Source organism: Trichechus manatus, unplaced genomic scaffold (genome assembly GCF_000243295.1).
Source record: "Trichechus manatus latirostris isolate Lorelei unplaced genomic scaffold, TriManLat1.0 scaffold00087, whole genome shotgun sequence".
Taxonomy (NCBI): Eukaryota; Metazoa; Chordata; class Mammalia; order Sirenia; family Trichechidae; genus Trichechus; species Trichechus manatus.
This window is the reverse complement of record NW_004444023.1, coordinates 4,752,503-4,775,160: the sequence shown is the minus strand read 5'-3', so window position 1 is coordinate 4,775,160 and position 22,658 is coordinate 4,752,503. Positions and strand designations below refer to the sequence as shown.

At 47.2% G+C, this 22,658-nt stretch overlaps 1 protein-coding gene across 1 annotated transcript; it reads left to right on the top strand.

The window, feature by feature from the left end:
- The first annotated feature begins 263 nt into the window (after positions 1 to 263).
- SULT2B1 (sulfotransferase family 2B member 1) lies at positions 264 to 21,517 on the top strand. The gene is made up of 6 exons (XM_023736287.1): positions 264 to 429; positions 11,056 to 11,264; positions 15,715 to 15,841; positions 16,645 to 16,739; positions 20,878 to 21,058; positions 21,307 to 21,517. The coding sequence occupies exons 1-6, from the start codon at positions 264 to 266 to the stop codon at positions 21,492 to 21,494; spliced, it is 966 nt and encodes a 321-aa protein (XP_023592055.1). The 3' UTR covers positions 21,495 to 21,517.
- The last annotated feature ends 1,141 nt before the right edge of the window (positions 21,518 to 22,658 follow it).

Here is a 22,658-nt window from a genome sequence, read left to right as displayed (position 1 = left end):
AGTGGACATCATCATGCCCCTATTTTGCAGGTGAGAAAATGAGGCCAAGAAATGAGAGAAAGTTCTGCTAGCAAGTAGGGCAGCCCTGAGGGCCCTCTTGCCCACCTGCTTGCTTGCCCTCCCACATCTGCCCTGAGATTTCTCTACCACTTTCCACGGTGGGTCCCAGAAGCCTCAGCTGTAAAGCTGGACACCCTGGGGCAGAATTCCAGGACACCTGATTCCCCACCCTCCCTGTGCCCTTCACTGCCTCCCTGGTTCTCATGGTGTCTCCCCTCCCCCACAGCGAGAAGTTACCAGGTGAATACTTCAGGTACAAGGGCATTCCCTTCCCCGTGGGCCTCTACTCACCTGACAGCATCAGCATCGTGGAGAACGCGTCCGACGTTCGGGACGACGACATCTTCATTGTCACCTACCCCAAGTCAGGTACCTGCGGAGCGGGGAGGAGGCGCGATAGGGAGAGCCGAGGCTGGAACAGAGAGTGCACATTTATTTATTTTTTTTTTAGCGTATGAGGTTGTTTTTTTTTGTTGGTAACAGCTTTATTAAGATATAACTCACATCCCAGACAACTCGCCCGCTTATTTAAAGTGTACAAGTCAGTGGTTTTCCATATATTCACAGAGTTGTCATCCATCATCAGGATCAGTTCTGGAATATTTTCATTACCCCAAAAAGAAACCCTGTATGCTTTAGCCAAGGAGCCCTGGTGGCACAAATGGTTAAGCCCTTGGCTACTAACTGCAAGGTTGGTAGTTCAGACCCACCCAGGGACTCTGTGGGAGAAAGACCTGGAGATCTGCTTTCATAGATTACAGCCTAGAAAACCCTAAGGGGCAGTTCTGCTCTGTCACATGGGGTAGCTGTGAGTCAATTTTGACTCGATGGCACCCAACAACAACAACATGTGTTAGCCATCACCCCTCAGTCAGCCCTGTTGTTGTTATTAGTCGCTGTCAAATCTATTCTGACTCATGGAACTGCTAATCTATGTTCTGAATCTATAGATTTGCCTTTTCTGGATATTTCATATAAATGGAATCCTATACTGTGTAGTCCTTTGTGACTGGCTTCTTTTGCGTACCATAATGTTTTCAAGGTTCATCCATGTTGCAGGGTGTATCAGTACTTCATTCCTTTTTATTACTCAGTACTATTCCATGGTATGGATACACCATATTTTCCTTTATTCATTCATTTGTTGATAGAAATTTGAGTTGTTTCCACTTTTTTGGATCATAACAAATTATGGATAACATTGCGAAGAATGGGAATTCCAGAACACTTAACTGTGCTCTTGCAGAACCTGTACATAGACCAAGAGGCAGTCCTTCGAACGGAACAAGGGGATACTGCCTGGTTTAAAATCAGGAAAGGTGTATATCAGAGTTGTATCCTTTCACCATATGTACTCAATGTGTATGCTGAGCAAATAATCCAAGAAGCTGGACTATATGAGGCATCAGGATTGTCTTAGTTATCTAGGGCCTCTATAACGGAAATACTAAAAGTAGGTGGCTTTAACAAAGAGAAATTTATTCTGTCACAGTTTAGGAGGCTAGAAGTCTGCATTCAGGGCGCCAGCTCCAAGAGAAGGCTTTCTCTCTCTGCTGGCTCTGAAGAAATGTCCTTGTCATCAATCTTCCCCTGGTCTAGGAGCTTCTCAGGCAGGGACCCCTGGGCCAAAGGACATGCTGTGCTCCTGGCTCTGCTTTCTTGGTAGTATCAGGTCCCCCTATCTCTCTGCTCGCTTCTCTCTTTTATATTTCAAAAGAGATTGACTCAAGGCACAACCTAATCTTGTAGACTGAGTCCTGCCTCATTATTATAACTGCCTCTAATCCTGCCTCATTAACATCATAGATGTAGGATTTATAACACATGGGAAAATCACATCAGGTGACCAAATGGTGGACAATCACACAATACTGGGAATCATGGCCTAGCCAAGTTGACACACATTTTTGGGGGGACTCAATTCAATCCATAACAGTAGCACATGGTAGCCTTGGTTTTTTTTGTTTGTTTTTTAGCCATTCTAATAAGTGCATACTGATATCTCATTGTGGTTTTGATTTGCATCTCCCAATGGCTAATGATGTTGTAAAATAGTAGTAGTAGTAGCACCAGAACCTGTCTAACTGCAGGGGAGATAATGACCAGGATCAGCCCAAAAATGATTCCTGTGAGGTGGACATCAAACATGCCTCCTCCACCCTCCAACCTTTTTACCAGTTCTGACACCAGCCATCTCTCCCACGGCACTCTCTACTTGTCCTCTGGGTTCAATAATCCATTGCAATGACCACAAAGAACTCATAAACCATACTTACAGTTAAGTGGTTTATTAAGGAAGTAACAGTCAAGAGGAGCCCTGGTGGCACAGTGGTTAAGAGCTCAGCTGCTAACCAAGAGGTCAGCCACTCCTTGGAAACCCTATGAAGCAGTTCTACTCTGTTCTGTAGGGTTGCTATGAGTTGGAATCCACTCAACAGCAATGGATTTAACAGACTATAGCTTGGGATCAGCATCAGGAAACATGTAGAGAAAGTCTCCCTTCTTCAGTGTAGGACAGCTCTCTCAGCCCCTCTTGGCTGTGCAGGCCTCCTTTCAGCCCTCTCAGGACAGGCTCCTGTTGGTCCCACCATCTGTTACCACCACCTGTGCCACTAGGCCCCTTTCCAGGCCTGTTGCTGTCTTCAGTGTTACAGCCCTTGACACGTTACAGCTCTTTTAGAAGGTTCCTTGCTTCCTCTCTCTCTGCTGCTTCTTGTTTCTCTCTTCTTTCTGCTTCTTTCTGTTTCAAAAACCTCTGTGGGGATGGCTGCATGTATACACAACTCCTTGTCAATTTCAAGGCATGGCCTTCCCAGCACAAATTGACCAATCTGCTCTTGGTAGGCCACAGACACTTCATTTGTATAAAAGTCTACAAACACTTCGTTTGTGTAGCCTATTGACCAATTCCTGCAAGGTACATACCAATCATAGAGTAGGCTGCAGACCAGTACCAGATAAAAAGTATCAAACCATCAAATTGTTTTCAGCTTGCCCAGGAAATGTCAATCAACCTGGACAAAAGCAACAAACCCTCTGGGGTAGAAAACTAGGGCCAAGGTGACTCTTCGCGGTTTAGGGGGGAAATCTCTCAAGCTGTTTTTCCAAAGAATCAAGGCAAAAGGCCACCTAAAGGAACTCATTTCACCACAGATATTAAGTATTTTTTCATGTATTTGTTAGCTGTTGTAGATCTCCTTTCATAAAGTGTCTGTTTATATCTTTTTACTCTTTTTAAATTGGATTGTCTGTCTTCGTATAATTGAGCTTCGAGAGTTCTTTATATAATCTGAGTACAAAGCCTTTATCAGATATGCGTTTTGCAAACATTTTATCCCAGTCTGTGGCCTGTTTTTTCATTCTCTTGTCAGTGTCTTTGCAGAGCAAAAGAATTAAATTTTGATGGAATCTGATTTGTCAATTTGTTTTTTTATGAAGCATGCTGTTTTTTAGATTTTTATTTACTTTGTTGTTGTTGAGAATTTGTACAGCGAAACATACACCAATTCAACAGTTTCTACAATTACAATTCAGGGACATTGATTGCATTCTTTCAGTTGTGCAAACATTCTCATCCTCCTTTTCCGAGTTGTTCCTCCCCCACTGACATGAACTCACTGTCCCCTAAGGCTCCTATCTAATCTTTTGAGTTGCTGTTGTCAATTAGATCCCATATAGATAGATCTAAAAAGAGCACAATGCTCAAGGCAGACATTCTTTACTAGTTAAGCTAAACTATTGTTTGGTTTGAAGAAGACTTCAAGGGCTAGCTTCTTATTTTAATTTAAATGTATTAATTTCTTTCTTAAAAGATAATACATTTCCCCACCCCGCCCCTCCCCCTGCTGGAGAGAGCACCTGTGTGCTACTGGCTGTCCACGCACTCCCACCCCGGTGGGAGAGAGTTCCTGCGTGGCCCCTGGCTACTCAGCTGCCCGCCCTGCCCAATATCATGAGAAATGAGATTTCCATCCAAGAAGCTCAATGAATCCCATACAGGATAGACCTCAAAAGAAAGTCACCAAGACATATCATAATCAAACTTTCCAAGTCTAAAGATAAAGAGAGAATTCTGAGAGCAGATTGGGAAAAATGAAATATCACCTACAAAGGAACTCCAATAAGACTAACCTCTTGCACTATAAACTTTTACCTAAAGCGCAATAAAATTAAAAAAAAAAAAAAGACTAACCTCTAATTTATTGGCAGAAACCATTTAAGCAAGAAGGCAATAGGATAACATACACAAAATCCTGAAAGAAAAGAATTGCCAACCAAGAATCATATACCCAGCAAGACTGTTTCTTAAACAAGATGGCAAAATTAATATTCTCAGATAAACAGAAATTACGGGAATTTGTAAAAAACCAGACCATCCTTACAAGAAATAGTCAACAATATGGGGGAAGTCAGTAAAATATGACCAAGGCATGGGAGGACACTGAGAGGAATGCAAGAACAAAGGGCAACAAGAGTAATTACTATAGCATAGACAATCCTGCAAAAATAGTATTAACGAACACTAATTTACGAATAGGTACATAGCTAGATAGTTATGACAAGGTGTGCGAGAGTTAAGGGACATGCCCATCTGCAGATATAGGTTTGGTGGTGGATATTTCTACATACATAAGTGTAGGTGATGCTTATACATCAATGTAGACAACACAGCACACAAGGGCCACAGTCGAGGAAACTTCTTAGACATAACCAAACACCTCATGGGACGAAGGTCTTAGGCTCAGAGGCGAAGGACCATAGACTCGGGAGACATCTATGTCATTTGGCACAACATAGTTCATAAAGACAAAGTTCTGCATCCTACTTGGTGAGTATCGTCCGGGGTCTTAAAAGCATGCGACTGACCATCTAAGATACAACTATCAGTCTCTTATCATCTGGAGCAAAAGAGAATTAAGGAAATCAAAGACCCAAAGGAGCAATTAGTCCAAAAGACTAATGGACCACACGAACCATAGCCTATGTGACCCAGAGACCAGAAGAACTACATGGTGCCCGGGTACCAGTACTGACCACTCTGACTGGGATCACAACAGAGGGTCCTGAACAAAGTGGGGGAAAAATTGCAGAACAAAAAATCAAATTCATAAAAAAGGCCAGACTTACTGGTCTGACAGAGACTGAAGGAACCCCCAAGACTATGGCCCTAAGACACCATTCTGAACTGGAACTGAAGCCATTACCAGAGAACGCCTATTAGCCAAACCACGGACATGCCCATAAAATAAACAACAACACCCAAGAGAAATGTGTTCCTTAGAACAATCTATTATACAAGATCAAAATGGCAACATTTGCCCAAAAGTAAAGATGAGAAGACAGGAAGGTGCAGTAATTCAGAAAGAAAGGAAATGGCTACCCTAGGACAGAAATGGGAGGAGGGCAGGCACATTGTGGGGAATGGAACCAATGTCATGGAACACTTTGTGTATCAACTATTGAATGGGAAACGAATTTGCGATGTTAGCTTTCATCTTACGCACAATAAAAAAGTTTAAAAAAAGAAAAAGAAATATCAAAGGGAGTCCTTCGGATAGAGAACCAGTGACATCATACAACAACCTGAGAGTAAGACACACGAGGGTGTCAACCAAGATGCCAACCCAGATAGAAAAACCTCAAAAGTAAAGTAAAGCTGCAGAGCCAAAAACAGGGAACCAGAGGTGTCAATCTGTAAGCGACGAAAACTTTCTAACAAAAAGGGGGAATAAATGGTGTAGATATAGAACTTCCATATGGAGAGGAAGTCACGGTGACATCAAGAAATAACAGACTTAGGAAGATAAAGGTAAACGTCAGAGTAACTACAAGGAAAGTCTATAAACCTACTCTCTAAAATAAAGAAGAAGAAAACCATAAAGACTCAGTAAACACAAAATCAACAACAACAAAGGAAATGGAAAGAAAATGCATAAACACAAAGAGCTCAGCACAGAAAACTAAGCAGAACAAAGAAAACGGCAACACCACAACAAAAAGTGTAACAAAATGACAGTAAATTCATACCTAGTGATAATCACACTGAATGTAAATGGTTTAAATGCACCAGTCGAGAGTCAGAGTGGCAGAATGGATAAAAATAAATGACCCATCAATATGTTGCCTACAAGAGACACACCTCAGACACAAAGACATAAATAGGTTAAAAATCAAAGAACGGGAAAAAAATAGGTCATGCAAATAGTAACCAAAAAAGAGTAGGGGTGGCAATATTCATCCCCGATAAAATAGACTTTAAATCAAAATCCATCATAAGAGACACATCATAATCAATAATGATTAAAGGGATAATCCACCAAGAAGACATAACCATAATAAATTCTATGCACCCAATGACAGAGCTCCAAAATACATAAAAGAAACTCTAACCGCATTGAAAAGAGAAATTGACAGTTTCACAATGACAGTAGGAGACTTTAACATGCCACTTTCAATGAAGGACAGAACAAAGAGGAAGAAACTAAATGAAGATACAGAAGATCTAAATAACGCAATTAACCAGCTTGATCTCATAGATATATACAGCACATTCCATCCAACAGCAGTATAGTATACATTCTTCTCTAACGTACATAGATCATTCTCCAGAATAGATCATATTTTAGGCCACAGAGCAAGCCTCAATAAATTCAAAAACATCGAGATAATACAAAGCATCTTCTCTGACCACAACACTGTAAAACTAGAAATGAATAACAGGAAGTACGGCGGGGTGGCAGGGAGGAGACTCAAATACAAGAAAACTGAATAACAGCTTGCTGAAAAAACATTGGGTAATAGAAAAAAATTAAAAATGAAAGAAAACATTCTTAGACTCAAATGAGAATGAAAACACAACATACTAAAACCTGTGGGACGCAGCAAAAGCAATGCTCAGAGAAGAATTCATAGCAATAAACACACACACCAAAAAAGAAGAAAGGGCCAAAATCAATAGCTTAACCCTACAACTTGAACAAACAGAAAAAGAGCAGTAAAAGAAGCCCACAGTCACCAGGAAAAAGGAAATAACAAAGAATAGAGCAGAAATAAATGAAATAGACAACAGAAAAACAATAGAACGAATCAAGAAGACTACAAGTTGGTTCTTTGAGAGGATGAATAAAACAGACAAACCACTGGCCAAACTGACAGAGAAGAAGAACAAAAAGAAGCAAATAACCAAAATAACAAATGAGATGGGCAACATTACCACAGAACCAACCGCGATAAAAAAGATCGTAACAAAATACTATGAAAAACCATACTCCAACAAATTTCACAACCTAGAAGAAATGGGCAAATAAACTAACACAAACTTTAGTAGAAAATTTAAACAGATCCATAGCAAAAAAAGAAATTGAAGAGATCATAAAAAAAACTCCCAACAAAAAAAAAGCCCCAGCCCAGAAGTCTTCACTGGAGAATTCTACCAAACATTCAGAGAAGACTTGACACCAATCCTACTCAAAGTATTTCAGAACATAGAAAAAGTAGGAATATTCCCAAATTCATTCTATGATGCCAGCATAACCCTGATATCAAAGCTAGGCAAAAACACCACTAAAAAAGAAAATTATAAACAAGTATCTGTCATAAATATAGATGCAAAAATTCTCAACAAAATGTTAACCAACAGAATTCACCAGCATAGAAAAAAGTAATACACCATAACCAAATAGGATTCATACCAGGTATGCAAGGATGCTTTAACATTAGAACATCAATCAATGTAATTCAACACATAAATAAAACAAAGAATCACATGATCATCTCTGTTGATGCAGAAAAGGTATTTGATAAAATCAACACCCATTCGTGATTTCAAAAAAAAAAAAAAGTCCTCTCAGCAAAATTGGAATAGAAGGGAAATTCCTCAGCATATTTAAGGGCATGTATACAAAACTAATAGCCAACATTCTTCTCAATGGAGAGAAACTGATAGCTTTCTGCTTGAGAACAGAAACTAGACAAGAATGAATTTTATCACCACTTTTATTCAATATTGTACTGAAAGTCCTAGCTAGAGCAATAAGGCAAGATGGGGAAATAAAAGGCATCCAAATTGGTAAGGAAGAAGTAAAACTATCCCTATTTGCAGATGACGTGATCCTATACAAAGAAAACCCCAAAGACTCTACAAGAAAGCTACTGGAACTAATAGAAGGATTTAGCAAGGTGGCAGGGTACAAGATTAACATACAAAACTCAGCTGGATTCCTCTACACTAACCAAGAGAACTCCAAAAAGGAAATCAGAAAAACAACACCATTTACAATAGCCGTCCAAAAGATAAAACACTTGGGAATAAACCTAACTATGGATCTATGCGGTGCGATGGATTGTTTTTGTGTGGCTGTATCGCCATGGTCTTGTAACTCCCACCCAAGTGATTGGGTGGGACTGTGCAGATAAGGTAATTGTGGCCCAACAAGAGGATTGGTCAGTTTTGCCATCTTGCTAGGCTTAAAAAGACAGCTAGTTCCAGAGCAGAGAGAGGATTCTACTACCACCAAGGAAGAACAGCAGGGAACAGATACGTGTCCTTTGGAGCTGGGATCCCTGGGTGAGATGCTTCTGGAACCAGGAGACCGAGAGAGACAGCAAGAGATACAGCTGTAACACTAAAGACAATGACGAGAAGAGGTGGCAGACAAGACAAGTGGCAAGAGGAGAGACTAGCAGAAGACTGAACAATGGGCTTCCTGGCCCACAGAGCGAGAAAGCTGAGTGCCTTTGGGCTGAGGCTTACTGGTAGAGTGGGATGCCTCTGAGCACTTATTGGCAGAGCTAAAGGAGCTTTGTAACATTTGACCAAGCAGGACAGAGGCCGAGGGGCCAGAGAGAGGCATGCCTTGCACCGCTGGGAAGAGGCTGTCCTGATGGAAGAACTGTATCTTGAGCATTCCTGAACTTGAATTGTAACCTGTTACTTCCCTGGTAAACCCCATAACTGTGAATATTGTCTGTGAGTTCTGTGTGGCCGTTGCAATGAATTATCGAACCCAGCAGAGAAGTAGAAAGTGCTGTGGAGGGACGGTTCGTGTCAGAACTGGTAAAGATGGCAGAGACAGGAGGTATGTCTGACCTCTGGCTCATAGGAATCAGCCTTGGGCTGTTGATGTTGATGTTGATCTTGATTCTCCTTTCCCCTTGTGAAGTTAGAGGAGGTCAGACTCTGCCTTCATGCCATTTTTACAATGTAAAAGACCTATGCAAAGAAAACTACAAAACACTGCTGCAAGAAACCAAAAGAGACCTGCATAAATGGAAAAATATACCATGCTCATGGATACGAAGGAAGACTTAACATTGTGAAAATGACAATACTACCCAAAGCGATCTACAGATGTAATGCAATCCCGATCCAAATTCCAACAACATTCTTTAACAGGATGGAAAAACTAACCACCAACTTTATATGGAAAGGAAAGAAGCCCCAGATAAGTAAAGCATTACTGAAGGAGAAGAACAAAGTAGGAGGCCTCATACTCCCCGGTCTTAGAACCTACCGTACAGCCATAGTATTTGGTTTTGGTACAGCAACAGGCACATAGACCAATGGAACAGAATTGAGAACCCATCCACCTATGAGCAGTTAATCTTCTACAAAGGGTGAAAATCCATTAAATGGGGGAAGAGAGAGTCTCTTTAACAAATGGTGCTGGCAAAACTGGATATCCATTTGTACGAAAACTAAACAGGATCCGTGCATTACACTATATACAAAAACTAACTCAAAATGGATCAAAGATCTAAATGCAAAACCTAAAACCATAAATATCATAGAAGAAAAACTTTATGGCAGAAGTAGACTATCAAACAAAACTAAAAAAGCACAAACAGCAGAAGATAAACTAGACGATTGGGACCTCCCAAAAATCAAATATTTGTGCTCATCAAAAGACTTTTCCAAAAGAGTAAAAAGAGAACCCACAAACTGGGGGAAAATTTTTGGCTACGACGTATCTGGCAAGAGTCTAATCTCTAAATTTATTTAAAAAACTCCAACAACTCAACAACAAAAAGACAAACTACCCAATTAAAAAATCGGCAAAGGACATGAACAGACACTTCATCCAGGTGCCTAACAGACACATGAAGAGATGCTTGAGATCATTAGCCAACAGAGAAATGCAAATCAAAACTACAATGAGATACCATCTCACCCCGGTAATAATGGCACTGATCAAAAAAACAGAAAGCAACAAATACTGGAGAGGCTGTGGGGAGACTGGAACTCTCAGACACTGCTGGTGGGAATGTAAAATGGTACAACCACTATGGAAAACGATATAGCGCTTCCTCAACAAGCTAGAAATAGAAACACCACATGATCCAGCAATCCTACTCCTAGGTATATATCCTAGAGAAATAAGAGCCGTGACACGAATAGACATATGCATATCCATGTTCATTGCAGCATTATTTACAATAGTAATAAGATAGAAACAGCCTAAGTGGCCAGCAGTGGATGAATGGATAAACAAACTGTGGTACATACACACAACAGAATACTACGAAATGGTAAAGAATAATGACGAATCTGAGAAACATTTCACAACATGGATGAGCCTGGAGGACATTATGCTGAGTGAAATAAGTCAATCACAAAAGGACAAATATTGTATGAGACCTCTATTATAAATAGTCAACAACAATACTGCACAGGGACCCAGGTCGGAGCCCTGAGAGGTGCCAATGTTGTTATTAGTTGCTGTCAGCTCAGTTCTGACTTATGGCCACCCAGTGTGTGCAGAGCAGAACTGCTCCATAGGGTTTTCAGGGCTGTGACCTTTCAGAAGCAGGTCACCAGGCCTTTCTTCCAAGGCACCTCTAGGTGGGTTGGAACTGCCAACCTTCCTGCTAGTAGTGGAGCATTTAACCATTTGTGCCTCCCAAGGACTTAATAAATGCAGCCATTACAAATCCAGTTATATCCCCCTCTTTGCCCCTTCCCACCCACCAATGAATTTGTCCTATTTCTCCCAACAGGCACCAACTGGATGGTGGAGATCGTCAGCTTAATCCTGAAGGACGGGGATCCCTCTTGGATCCGCTCGGTGCCTATCTGGGAGCGGGCGCCTTGGTGTGAGACCATCATGGGCGCTTTCAGCCTCCCGGACCAGTCCAGCCCTCGCCTCATGAGCTCACACCTCCCCATCCAGCTCTTTACTAAGGCCTTCTTCAACTCCAAGGCCAAGGTGACGAGGAGGGAGGGGTGTGTGTGTGTGTGTGCGTGTGTGTGTGTGTGTGTGTGTGTGGATGGCAGCAAGAGGGAGCATAATCAATTAACTCAGCACGTATTTATTGAGCATCTCCTGCATGCCAAGCTGTCTTAGCTTCCTAGTGCTGCTGTAACAGAAACACCACAAGTAGGTGGCTTTAACAAAGAGAAATTTATTTTCTCACAGTTTAAACCAAAACAACCCATTACCGTCGAGTTGATTCTGACTCATAGTGACCCTGTAGGACAGGGTAGAACTGCCCCATGAGATTTCCAAGGCTGTAATCTTTACAGAAGCAGATTGCCACATCTTTCTTCTTCAGAGCAGCTGGTGGGTTCGAGCCACCGACCTTTCGGTTAGCAGCAGAGCTCTTAATTCTGTGCCACCAGAACGTCTTTCTCACAGTTTAGGAGGCTACAGGTCTGAATTCAGGGAGAAGGCTCTAGGGGAAGGCTCTCTCTGTTCGCTCTGGGGGAAAATCTTTGTCTCAGCTTCTCTAGCATTCTCAGCGTTCCTTAGAAATCCCCACACAGCAACAATCTTTCTACATTTGTGCTTCCTTGCTTCTGTGCCTATTGTTGTTAGGTGTTGTTGAGCCACTTTTAAACTCATAGCGACCCCATGTGACAGAGTAGAACTGCCCCATAGGATTTTCTGGGCTGTAATCTTTACTGGAGCTGATCGCCAAGTCTTTCTCCTGACGAGTGGCTGCTGGGTTCCAACCGCCGCCCTTTCAGTTAGCGGCGTTGTACCACCAGGGCTCCTTGTATCCACAGATACACACACACAAAAAAAAAACATTGCCATCGAGGCAATTCCAACTCATAGCAACCCTATAGGACAGAGTAGAACTGCCCCATAGGGTTTCCAAGGAGTCCCTGGTGGTTTCAAACTGCTGACCTTTCGGTTAGCAGCAGTAACTCTTAACCACTTCACCACCAGGGTTCCTATCCACAGGTATAGGGGTTAAGATTTACAACACATATTTTTGGGGGGACACAATTGAATCCATAACACTGGCCCTGTTCTAGAACATTAGTAAACAAAACCCACCAAAATGCCTGCCCTCATGAACCTCACATTATAGAGGAGAACAGGCAGATAAGAGATGAAATAAATAAGGAAGACATTTAGTATGTCCTGTGTGATAAATTCACAGTGGGAAGCAGGATAGGTTTGGGGTTAGAGTTGGGGTTGGGGAGTGTTGCAATTACAAGGAAGGAGCCCTGATGGCACAGTGGTTAAGCGCTCAGCTTAACTGAAAAGTTGGTGGTTCAAACCTACCAGCCACTCTGCGGGAGAAAGATGTGCCAGTCTGCTTCCGTAAAGATTACAGCCTTGGAAACCCTATAGGGCAGTTCTACTGTGTCCTATGGGGTCGCTGTGAGTTGGAATCAACTTGACAGCAACGGTTTTTTTTTTTTTTTTGGTTGGAATTATAAATAGAGTGGTCAAGGATGGCCCCAGTGAGAAGGTCATGTTAGAGTAAAGACCTGGGAGGTGAGGGGGGATCCATGGGAATGTCTGGGGGAAGAACAGATTCAAAGGCCCTGAGGTAGGAGGCTGTGAGGTGGGTCTGAGGAACAGTGAGAAAGTCCATGTGGCCAGACCAAGAGAATGAGAGGGAGAGGGGTGGAGATGAAGTCAGGGAGAGAGCAGGGGCCACAATGTGCAGGATCTTGTGGAACGTGGTGAGGACTTTGCTTTTATTCTGAGTGAGGCGGGAGCCACGGGAAAGTTCTGCGCAGAGGAGGGACATGAGCTGACTTAAGTTTTAACACATGCCCTCTGGCAGCCAGGAGCTCGGGTAGGGCAAGCCATTTGCGATCGGCTGCTAGTCTAAAGGTTGGTGGTTCAAACCCACCCCATGGCTCTGTGGAAGAAAGACCCGGCAAACTGCTTCCGTAAAGATTACAGCCAAGAAAACCCTATGTGGCTCAGTTCTACTCAGTAACACATGGGGTTGCCATGACTTGGAGGCGACTTGACGGCAACGGGTTTGTTTTTTATCCCCCCTCTGTCATCCACATAGGGAACAGACTGTCAACGTGAGAGCAGAAGCAGGGAAGTCAATGAGAAGGTGACTGAGATGGTCCAGACAGGAGGTGATGATAGTGGCTGGGCCAGGGTGCTGGCCATGGAAATGAGGAGAAGGGGTTGGGTTTGGGGTACGTTTGGAAGGTGGAACCAAGAGGATTGGCTGACAGTGGACATGGGTGTAAGAGAAAGAGATGTGTCAAGGGTGACGCCAAGGTTTTCGGCGTGTGTAAGTGGTGAGATTGGGCCTGCGTCCACCAAAACAGGAAGATGGAGAGGGTCCAGGAGAGATGAGTCGTGAGCTTCCAGTTGTCCTCTCCCTGTGGAGTTGTGTTGTTGTTGTTTTTAGGTGCTGTCGAGTTGATTTTGACTCATAGCAACCCCATGTGACAGAGTAGAGCTGCCCTATAGTGTTTTCTAGGCTGTAAATATTTACAGAAGCAGATCACCAGGTCTTTTCTCCCCTGGAGCCACTGAATAGGTTCAAACTGCCAACCTTTTGGTTAGCAGCCAAGTGCTGAATCATTGCGACACCAGGCTCCTACAGAGTTGTGTGGACAGCACTTAATTCTCCCAGCAACAATGTGTGACAGCATGCATGGAGTGCTGCCAACCGGGGAAGCTCCCCTGAGCCTTGGTGTCCAAGGTTTTTACTGGGGGTCAGTCACGTAAACGTGGCTGACTCCCTGCATGGCTCACCTGTCTCCAGCCCCTCCAAGGCTGAGCTAATACCATGTGGCCCAGGGCCCCCATCATAAACCACATTGTTGGCACAGACTACCTGGCATGACCCAAGATCTCAGGTAAACAAAGCCACTCTTACCAGGCGGGACATTCCAAAGAATTAGAGATTAGCTCCCAGGTAAGCAAACCTTCTTTTGGGTGAGGTTAATCCTTTACTAAGAAGCCCTGGTGGCTCAATGGTTAACTGCTTGGCTGTTAAGCAAAACGTTGGCAGTTCAAACCCATCCAGGGGCTTGATGGGAGAAAGTCCTAGCGATCTGCTCCTATAAAGATTACAGCCTTGGAAACCTTAGGGAGCACTTCCACTCTGTCCTGTAGGGTCCATATGAGTTGGAATTGACTCAACAGGACACAACAACAATAATATTGCACAAGGATCCAGGCTGGAGCCCTGAGACGTGCCACCTTTGTTGTTAGTTGTCCTCAAGTCAGTTCCGATTCATGGTGACCCCACGTGTGCAGAGTAGAACTGCCCCACTGGATTTTCAAGGCTGCCACCTTTTGGAAGCAGATCACCAGGCCTGTCTTCCGAGGAACCTCTGGGTGGATTCAAACCACCAGCCTTTCGGCTAGTACCAGAGCATGTAATCGTCTGCCGCACACAGGAGCAAGGTCTGATATCAGAAGCCTCGTTTATCTAAGTCCTTGAAATATATCAGTTTTGCTTTTGCCCCTTGGATATTCTCGGTTAACATCTGCCCACCTTCACTCCTTTGATGCCTCTGAAACTCCCTCAGGCTTTTCCCAAGGCCCCCTGTTCACCAGGTGCCAGGCCCTGTGCTAGGGCTCTGGGGACAGGACGGGGGGTATGACTGAGACTCCACCCTACAGTGGCTCCCAACCACATGGGTGGAGAAACAAGGCTGTTAACAGACCATGAGAAGGCAAGGATGGTGTGAGCACTTGTGGAGGTGGCATAGGGCTCAGTGAAGTCCCAGCAAGGGAGCTACTAGGAGTCTTGGGGGAATCGGTACCAGTTGTTACACTGGGTCTTGGAGCAGGAGACAGTTGTCAGGGAAGATGAGCTGGAGTGTAGGAGAAAGTGAGGATGGCTTGCCTGTGGAATGTAAAACTGGTAGATTGGAGCCAGATCATCAGAGCCTCGAATGTCAGGCCCAGGGACTGGGACTCTGTCCCAGGGCACTGGGGAGCCAAGGAAGGGCTGTGAGCAGGGAGGGGCAGGGTCAGCTCTTGGTATAGAAAGACCCCTTTGAGGATATGCGGAGTCCAGTGGGCCAGGGAGGAGGCTGGGGTGAGGGTCCAGGCAGGAGAGGAGGAGGCTGGGCTGCAGGAACAGAGAGAAGGGGCCAGCTTTTCTTCTCTCTGGGTCAATGCCTCTCACCCTGATTGCCCCCATGCTGAACCCCATGCCTCCCTCCTCCACTCTTTATTCCCTGAAGTCAATCTGTCCCTCAGCCTGCCTCAGAAACATTTCCTAGAATGTAGTTGGAAGGAGCTCTCCCCATTTGCTAGGATGAGGTGATCTGATCTGAGTACGGTTAGCTGGGAAGTCCCCTGAGAAGTCTACCCTGAGTCCTTCCTGCCGCAGGGTTAGGAGAGAGGGGACTCAAGGGCAGGCAGCCCGAGGAGCTGGGGTCCTGCTTGTGACTGACACCACCTCCTCCTCCCCCACATCCACATGTAGATGATCTACCTGGGCCGGAACCCCCGGGACGTGGTGGTCTCCCTCTATCATTACTCCAAGATTGCCAGGCAATTGAAGGACCCCGGCAAGCCCGAACAGTTCCTGCAGGACTTCCTCAATGGCGAAGGTGAGGATGGGAACCAGTGGAGTGGGAGCCCCCAAAGGTCCAGACAAAAGAGAGACAGAGAAGGGGTAAGAAGGAGAGAGAGAGAGAGAGAGGCAGAGATACAGGTGTTATAGAGAGACAGAGAGAAGGAGACCAAGAGGAATGGAGGCAGAGAGAAACTGAAAGACAGAGACACAGAGGTGGGGGAGAGACAGAGAGACTGAGAGACACAAAGCGAGCAAGAGATAAAGAAAAGGAAACAGAGAGAGAGACACACAGAGCGATACAGAGAAACTAAAAAAGAGAGACAGAGAGAGATAGAGACAGAGAGATGCACAGAAATGGAGATGAGGAGATAGAACAACATTCTAGGAAACTGTTTCTGGGGCAGATGGAGGGATGGTTTCGCTTCAGGGAATAAAGAGTGGAGGAGGAAGGCATGGGGTTCAGGATGGGGAAGATCAAGGTGTGAGGCGTTGGCCAAGACAGAGACGAGGGACCAGCTGCTAAGGAAGGCAGGGCCCTTCAGCCACATATCACTTTTCTGTTCTTGTCAGGCCCCCGGCCTTGGAGGGGCTCCAAGTGGGTAGAGGGGGCTGGAGGAACCAGGCCATCGCCATAGTCTAGATGGAGAGCTGGGGGAGGGGCTGGCTGGGAGAGACACTGAACTTTGTGGGGATATGGGATGTATACAGAGTCGGGGGAGGGGCGTCCAGCTCTGAGATGCCGAGCCAAGGCATGGGGGAATGCGTGAGACCCCACTGAGCCCCCAGAGGGGGTGGCCCTGCTGCCGGCCCTCACCCTGCCTGCTGCTCTGCCCACAGTGCAATTCGGCTCCTGGTTCGACCACATTAAGGGCTGGATTCGGCTGCAGGGCAAAGAGAACTTCCTGTTTATCACCTATGAGGAGCTGCATCAGGTGAGCCCTCACCCCACCCCGGCCCCACAACCCCAACCCTCCCTCCACGCCCACACCTGCTTTCCTTCCTGGGGAGGGCGCCCTGGGTCCAGAGCCAGCTCCACCAACTTGCAGGCCCTGGGGATGGATACAGTGGTGAAGGAGGCAGAGTCCCTGTGCCTGTGAGGCTGATGACGATCTAGAGCAGGAGACGGACCACAAACAAAGCAATAAAATGCATAGTGGGTCAGAGTTCAGAAGAAAATAAAACAGGGAGTGGGGACAGGGCGGGGGTGTGGGTGTGATTTTAATTCGGGTGGTTGAGGAGACCGCAAGGCAACATTTAAGCAAAGACCTGAAGGAGGAGAGGAGAGAATGCCAGGAAGAAATCTGGGGGGAAAGGTGTCCCAGGCAGAAGGAACATCAAGAACAGCAAGTGCAAAGGCCCTGGGGTAGAGCTGTGATTGATGTGATTTAAGGACAGCAAAAAGGCCAGCGTGGTCAGAGCCAAGTGAGTGAAGGGGAAGGAGTGGGAGATGAGGGCAGAGAGGGAGCAGGGTCCACGGTGAGGGCGTTGGCTTGTCTCTGAGTAGGTGGGAGCCGTGGGCAGGCTCTGAGCAGGGGAGGTGGTAAGATAAATGCGATGATTCAAAGCTGTGGCACATGGAAACCATGCATCAATGATGGTGACAATTTGAAAAGGCAGAGGGAATTAGTGGAAAGAATCGGCCTTTGGAGTTAAACTGGGATCCTATCTTGACTCCATCCAATGTCTCCTTCCAGCTAGGGCAATCAGAGGAGGCTCCCTGGAGGAAGGGGTAGTGCAGAAGGACTACAGCTCGGATCGGCTGCAAAAAGGAGGCTGGGATTCTAGATGGAATGATCCACAGTGAAAATGGTCAACCATTCTAGGTTCTTAACGAGGACTGTTCTGAGCGGCTGGGAGCCTAGGAGGCCCCCAACACATGTCCCTTCACCAGCAGTCCCAGATGTGCTCCACTTCATGTGGGTTTTGTATCCTCCTTTTTGTCGGTGCTTTTTGTAGTAGAAAGAGCTGGGCTTTTGTGTCCAACAAAACAGTTAAGACCCCGGCCTCGGAAGTCTCATCTTTAAAATAGGCGACAAATAGCGACTCACAGGGTGGTTGTGAGGATTGAAGGGGATGACACTGCAAAGCACCCAGCACTGTACCTGGCACATTGCAACCACCTGACAAGGTACCCCGTGGTGTTACGATAGTGGGTAAAGTGAGAGCGATTAGGTTCTGAGTGAGGGCCTCTCTGACTAGCAATAAGAACACAGCAAACACCTGCTGAGGGCTTCCGAATGCCAGGCACCAAATGCTGAGCTCGGATTACCTCATTTAATCCTTACCAAGTATGGACGAGTGAGGTACATATTAGATTGAACCACATGAAATTGCTGATATCTGACCCGTCCTGATCTGCAAAGATGGCAATTTCATAGGGTTCACCCTAATGATGTTATTTGGTCCCTGGTTGACATAATCGGTTTGCACTCAACTGCTACCCACAGAAAGGTTGGCCGTTCAAACCCATCCAGCGATCTGCTTCCGTGAAGATTGTTGTTGCTGTGTACCATGAAGTTGATTCTGACTCATAGCGACCTTACAGGACAGAGTAGAACTGCCCCATAGGGTTTCCTAGCCTGTGATCTGTATGGTGGTTTGAAAGGTCGGCGCTTTGAAAGGTCACCGGTTCGAATTCACCAGCCGCTCTGCAGGAGAAAGATGTGTCAGCCTGCTTCTGTAAAGATTATAAACTTGGAAACCCTAAAGGGCAGTTCTACTCTGTCCTATAGGGTTGCTATGAGTCAGAATCAACTGGAAGCAGATTTGACAGGTCTTTTCCCTCACGGAGCTGCTGGTAGGTTCGAACTGCCAACCTTTCGAACCGCCGAATTTTCGGTTAGCAGCTGAGAGCTTAACCATTGTGCCACCAGAGCTCGTTTCTGTTAAGATTGCAGCCAAGATTACAGCTGTGCCCTGTGGAGCACAGTTCTCTGTAACACACTGGTCACCATAGGTTGGAATCAACTCAATGGAAACTAACAACAATGTTGTTATTAATCCCATTTTACAGAGGAGAAAACTGAGGCTTAAAGAGGGCTGATAACTTAGCCAAGGGCATGCAGCTCTTCACTGCAGCACCCATGGTTATTTTTCCCCCATCCTGGCACATTACTTTTGATGGAAAGATCCAGAAAAGGTTTTGGCATTGCCCCTCCCCCTCTTCTCCGTCAAGCTTTATTCTCCAAACTAAAAACTGGGCCATGCAGCCTGACAGAACTGCTGGGCTGCCCCTGGGTGTGAGGCACCGCCAACATGTTAGAATTTCTGGGACACATCAGTGGTTCAAGAGGATCAAGGGATGGAGTGTTATGAAATCAGGAATGACCTGGAAAATGGAGGCCACCCTGGGTGGTGAAGCGGTTTGCACTGGACGGTAACCTAAAGGTTGGTGGTTCAAAACCACTCAGTGGCACCATGGAAGAAAGGCCTGGCAATCTGCTTCTGCAAAAATTATTGTTAGATGCCATCCAGTTGATTTCAACTCCCAGTGACCCCATGTGACAGAGCAGAACTGCTGCATAGGGTTTTCTAGGCTGTAATCTTTTCGGAAGCAGACTGCCAGGTCTTTCTACTGTGGAGACACAGGGTGGGTTTGAACCTCCAACCTTTCAGTTAGCAACTGAGCGCTTAGCCGTTGCACCATGAGGGCTCCTTCCTTGTAAAAATTATAGCCCAGAAAACCCTAAGGAGTAGTTCTACTTTCCATGAGTCGAAATCTATTCAGTGGCAATGGCTTTTTTTGGTTTTGGCGTTGATGGAAGGCTGGCTGTGCTCGGTGCTGCGTATCAGGAAAGGCAGCGAGGTCGAGAAGAGGACTGTGGGCTTCAGGGTCCCAAGTTTGAGCTCCTCCCTGGCTGTGTAATCTTGGACAAGCGTCTTGCCTTCTCTGGGCCTCTGTTTACTGGTTGGGGCAATGACACCTCCCGGCAAGGCTATTGGTAGGATGAGCACAAATATACCTGAGGGACTTGGGCCAGAGCTCAGTACACAGTAGGTGCTCAATGTACAGTGATTTGAACCATCACTGTCAGGAGGAAGGTGACATTTGAGCTGCATCTGGGTGGGGAAGTTTGTCAGCTGAGAAGCGTGGGGAAGGGGCATTCCTGGCAGCCCCCTTGGAAAGGCTTGGAGGTAGAAAGTGCAAGGAGATGGGGAGGCAGCTGAGGAGGAGGGGTCCAGACCACACAGGACTTCCACAGCTGAGACTCCGCCTCGGGGGCACTGGGGAGCCACGGAAGTCTTGGGAGCAGCGTCAGCTCTGGGTGGAAAGAAAAGATCCCTCTGGGGCCCTGTGGGGATGGATTGGAGGCAGGGGGCCAGGGAAGAGGCTGGGCAAGGGTCCAGGCAGAAGAGGAAGAGACCTGAGCCAGTGCTAAGGCCATGGTGACAGAGAGGAGGGGACAGGACAGAGAGAGTCCAAGGTAGGAGGGAGGGGGCCAGGCACTGATGTGGGAAGGGAAAGAGGAGGAGGGGGTGATTCCAGGGTCTGGTAGTCTAGCCCTGTGACTGGCTGAATGATGGGCTATATCCTGAGATGGGGACCCAGGGAAGTGTGGGTTTGGAAGGTGATGTCTGGATAAAGTGCTGGATTGACCTCTGCCCCTGCTGTGACCTCTGACCCCACCCTACCCTTTCCCTCCCACCCAGTTGTTGTTGTTAGGTGCCATCGAGTTGATTTTGACTTTCAACGACACCATGTGAAGGAGTAGAGCTGCCGCATAGGGTTTTCTAGACTGTAATCTTTATAGTAGATCACCAGGTCTTTCTTCTGTGGTACCCCTGGGTGGGTTCAAACCACCACCTTTCAGATAGCAGCCGAGCACTTAACTACTGCACGACCGGGGCTCCTCTCCAACACAGAGAACCTCCAAAAATCAAAACTGCAAAAACCTTTAGAGGCCATAGTCCAACCCCTCCGCGTGCAGATGGGGAAACTGAGGCAGGGAGGTGGCGTCACCCAGACAGCTCTGACTTAGGGTCCGGACATGCAGACTCCGTTCTGCTGGGTCCCCTCCCTCCGCGGTGGGTGGGTAGGCCCCCCCTGACCCTTCTCCTCGCTGCCCCCAGGACCTCTGCGGCTCCGTGCAGCGCATCTGCGAGTTCCTGGGTCGGCCGCTGAGCGAGGAGGCGCTGGGCTCGGTCGTGGCGCACTCGTCCTTCGGCGCCATGAAGGCCAACACCATGTCCAACTACACACTGCTGCCTCCCAGCCTGCTGGACCACCGCCGCGGGGCCTTCCTCCGGAAAGGTGCGGGCGGCCCTGGGGGGGTGGGGTGGTGCATGGCCTCGCTGTGTGACTCTGGGCGAGTTACTTAACATCTCTGGGCCGAGCTGAGCCTTGAAAGATTGGGGTGGGCGCAACGGTGTTCCTGGCAAAAGGGGACACCATAGGCAAAGACCCAGAGGTGGGAAAAAGGATACCAGAACGCGTGTGTGTAGGAGGGGCAACGCTCCGAGGCGGCTCCTCACCGCGGTCGGCCCCTCCCTCTCCTCCAGGGGTCTCCGGCGACTGGAAGAACTACTTCACCGTGGCGCAGAGCGAAGCGTTCGACCGCATCTATCGCGAGCAGATGCGGGGGCAGCCAACCTTCCCCTGGGACGAGGCCCCGAAGGACGCCAGCCCGGACCTCGAGCCCAGCCCCGACCCTAGTCCTGGCCAGGCCCCCGAGACCCCCTACCATTGACGCTGAGAATAAACATATGGCTCCTGCCCAGCGCCCCGGCTCCTTCGTGCGCTTTGGCGGTGGCGGGACGCGGGCGGGCGGCAGGGGGCGCGTGAGGGCGGGCGGGGCGCCGCGCAGAGCCGCCGAGGCTAGCGTGGGGACCCGCGGCCTCGGGAGAGCGAGTCATCCTCCCCACCTTGCACACCAATGGGGTCGATGACTCAGAGGCCCCGCCCAGAGTCAAAGGCACTGCAAAGGGCCCTGAGCTGGGCATGTGACTTCCCCAGGGCGAGGTGGCTGTAGCCGGGACTCGTGGGTCCCTGGGGATGAGGGGGCTGGGAGCTCCGAGTCCTGGGTCTGAGGGAGGAGGGGGCCGGGGACTGGACTCCTAGGTCTGGGTTAGGAGGCAGCTGGGTCTGGGCTCCTGGGTTCAGGGCCAGGCAGTGTCTGGAATGAAGCAACTTTATTCCAAGCAGAGGGGGGAAAGGGGAGTCCCAGCAGACCGGCCCCCTCAGCACCCACAAAATAGTTCCAGCGCCTGGCTGTTCCCTCTGCATGGCCCCTCCCCTCGCCCCCAGCAGGTGTGTACCCCCACTTTCCAGTCCCTGTCATTCAGCTCCACTCCCTTCCTGCTCCCCAGGTGAGCTCGCTCCTCTCCTAGGGTAAACTCAGTTTCTCCACAGCCTTGTTTGCCCCAGGTGCTTGCATCTTCACCCCAGACAATTCCAGCATTGGGGGCCACTCAGCCAGGCCTCTCCTCAGACCAGGCATTTCCCCACTTACCCACTCTGTCTGGCCACACCCAGGCCCAAAATGCAACGCGCCTTGTTATAGAATCCATAGCTAGTCTATAGTTTCTACCCATTTTCTAGACTGTGGTGCTGAGGTTTAGGGCTGGCTCTGGACTTGCCCATGTTCTACCAGCTGCTGACTCTGACTCATGGCTACCCCATGTGTGTCAGAGTTAGAACTGAGATCCACAGGGTTTTCAGAGACTAGTTTTTTGGAAGTTGATTGCCAGGACTTTCTTCCAAATTGCCTCTGGGCTGATTCAAACTGCCAGCCTTTTTGTTAGCAGCCAAATGCATTAACTGTTTGCGCCATCCCAGGACTGGAAAAAGTTTAAAAAAAAAAATCCCATAAAAATGTAGTGCAAAACTCAAATTTGTAAAAAAGACCAGATGA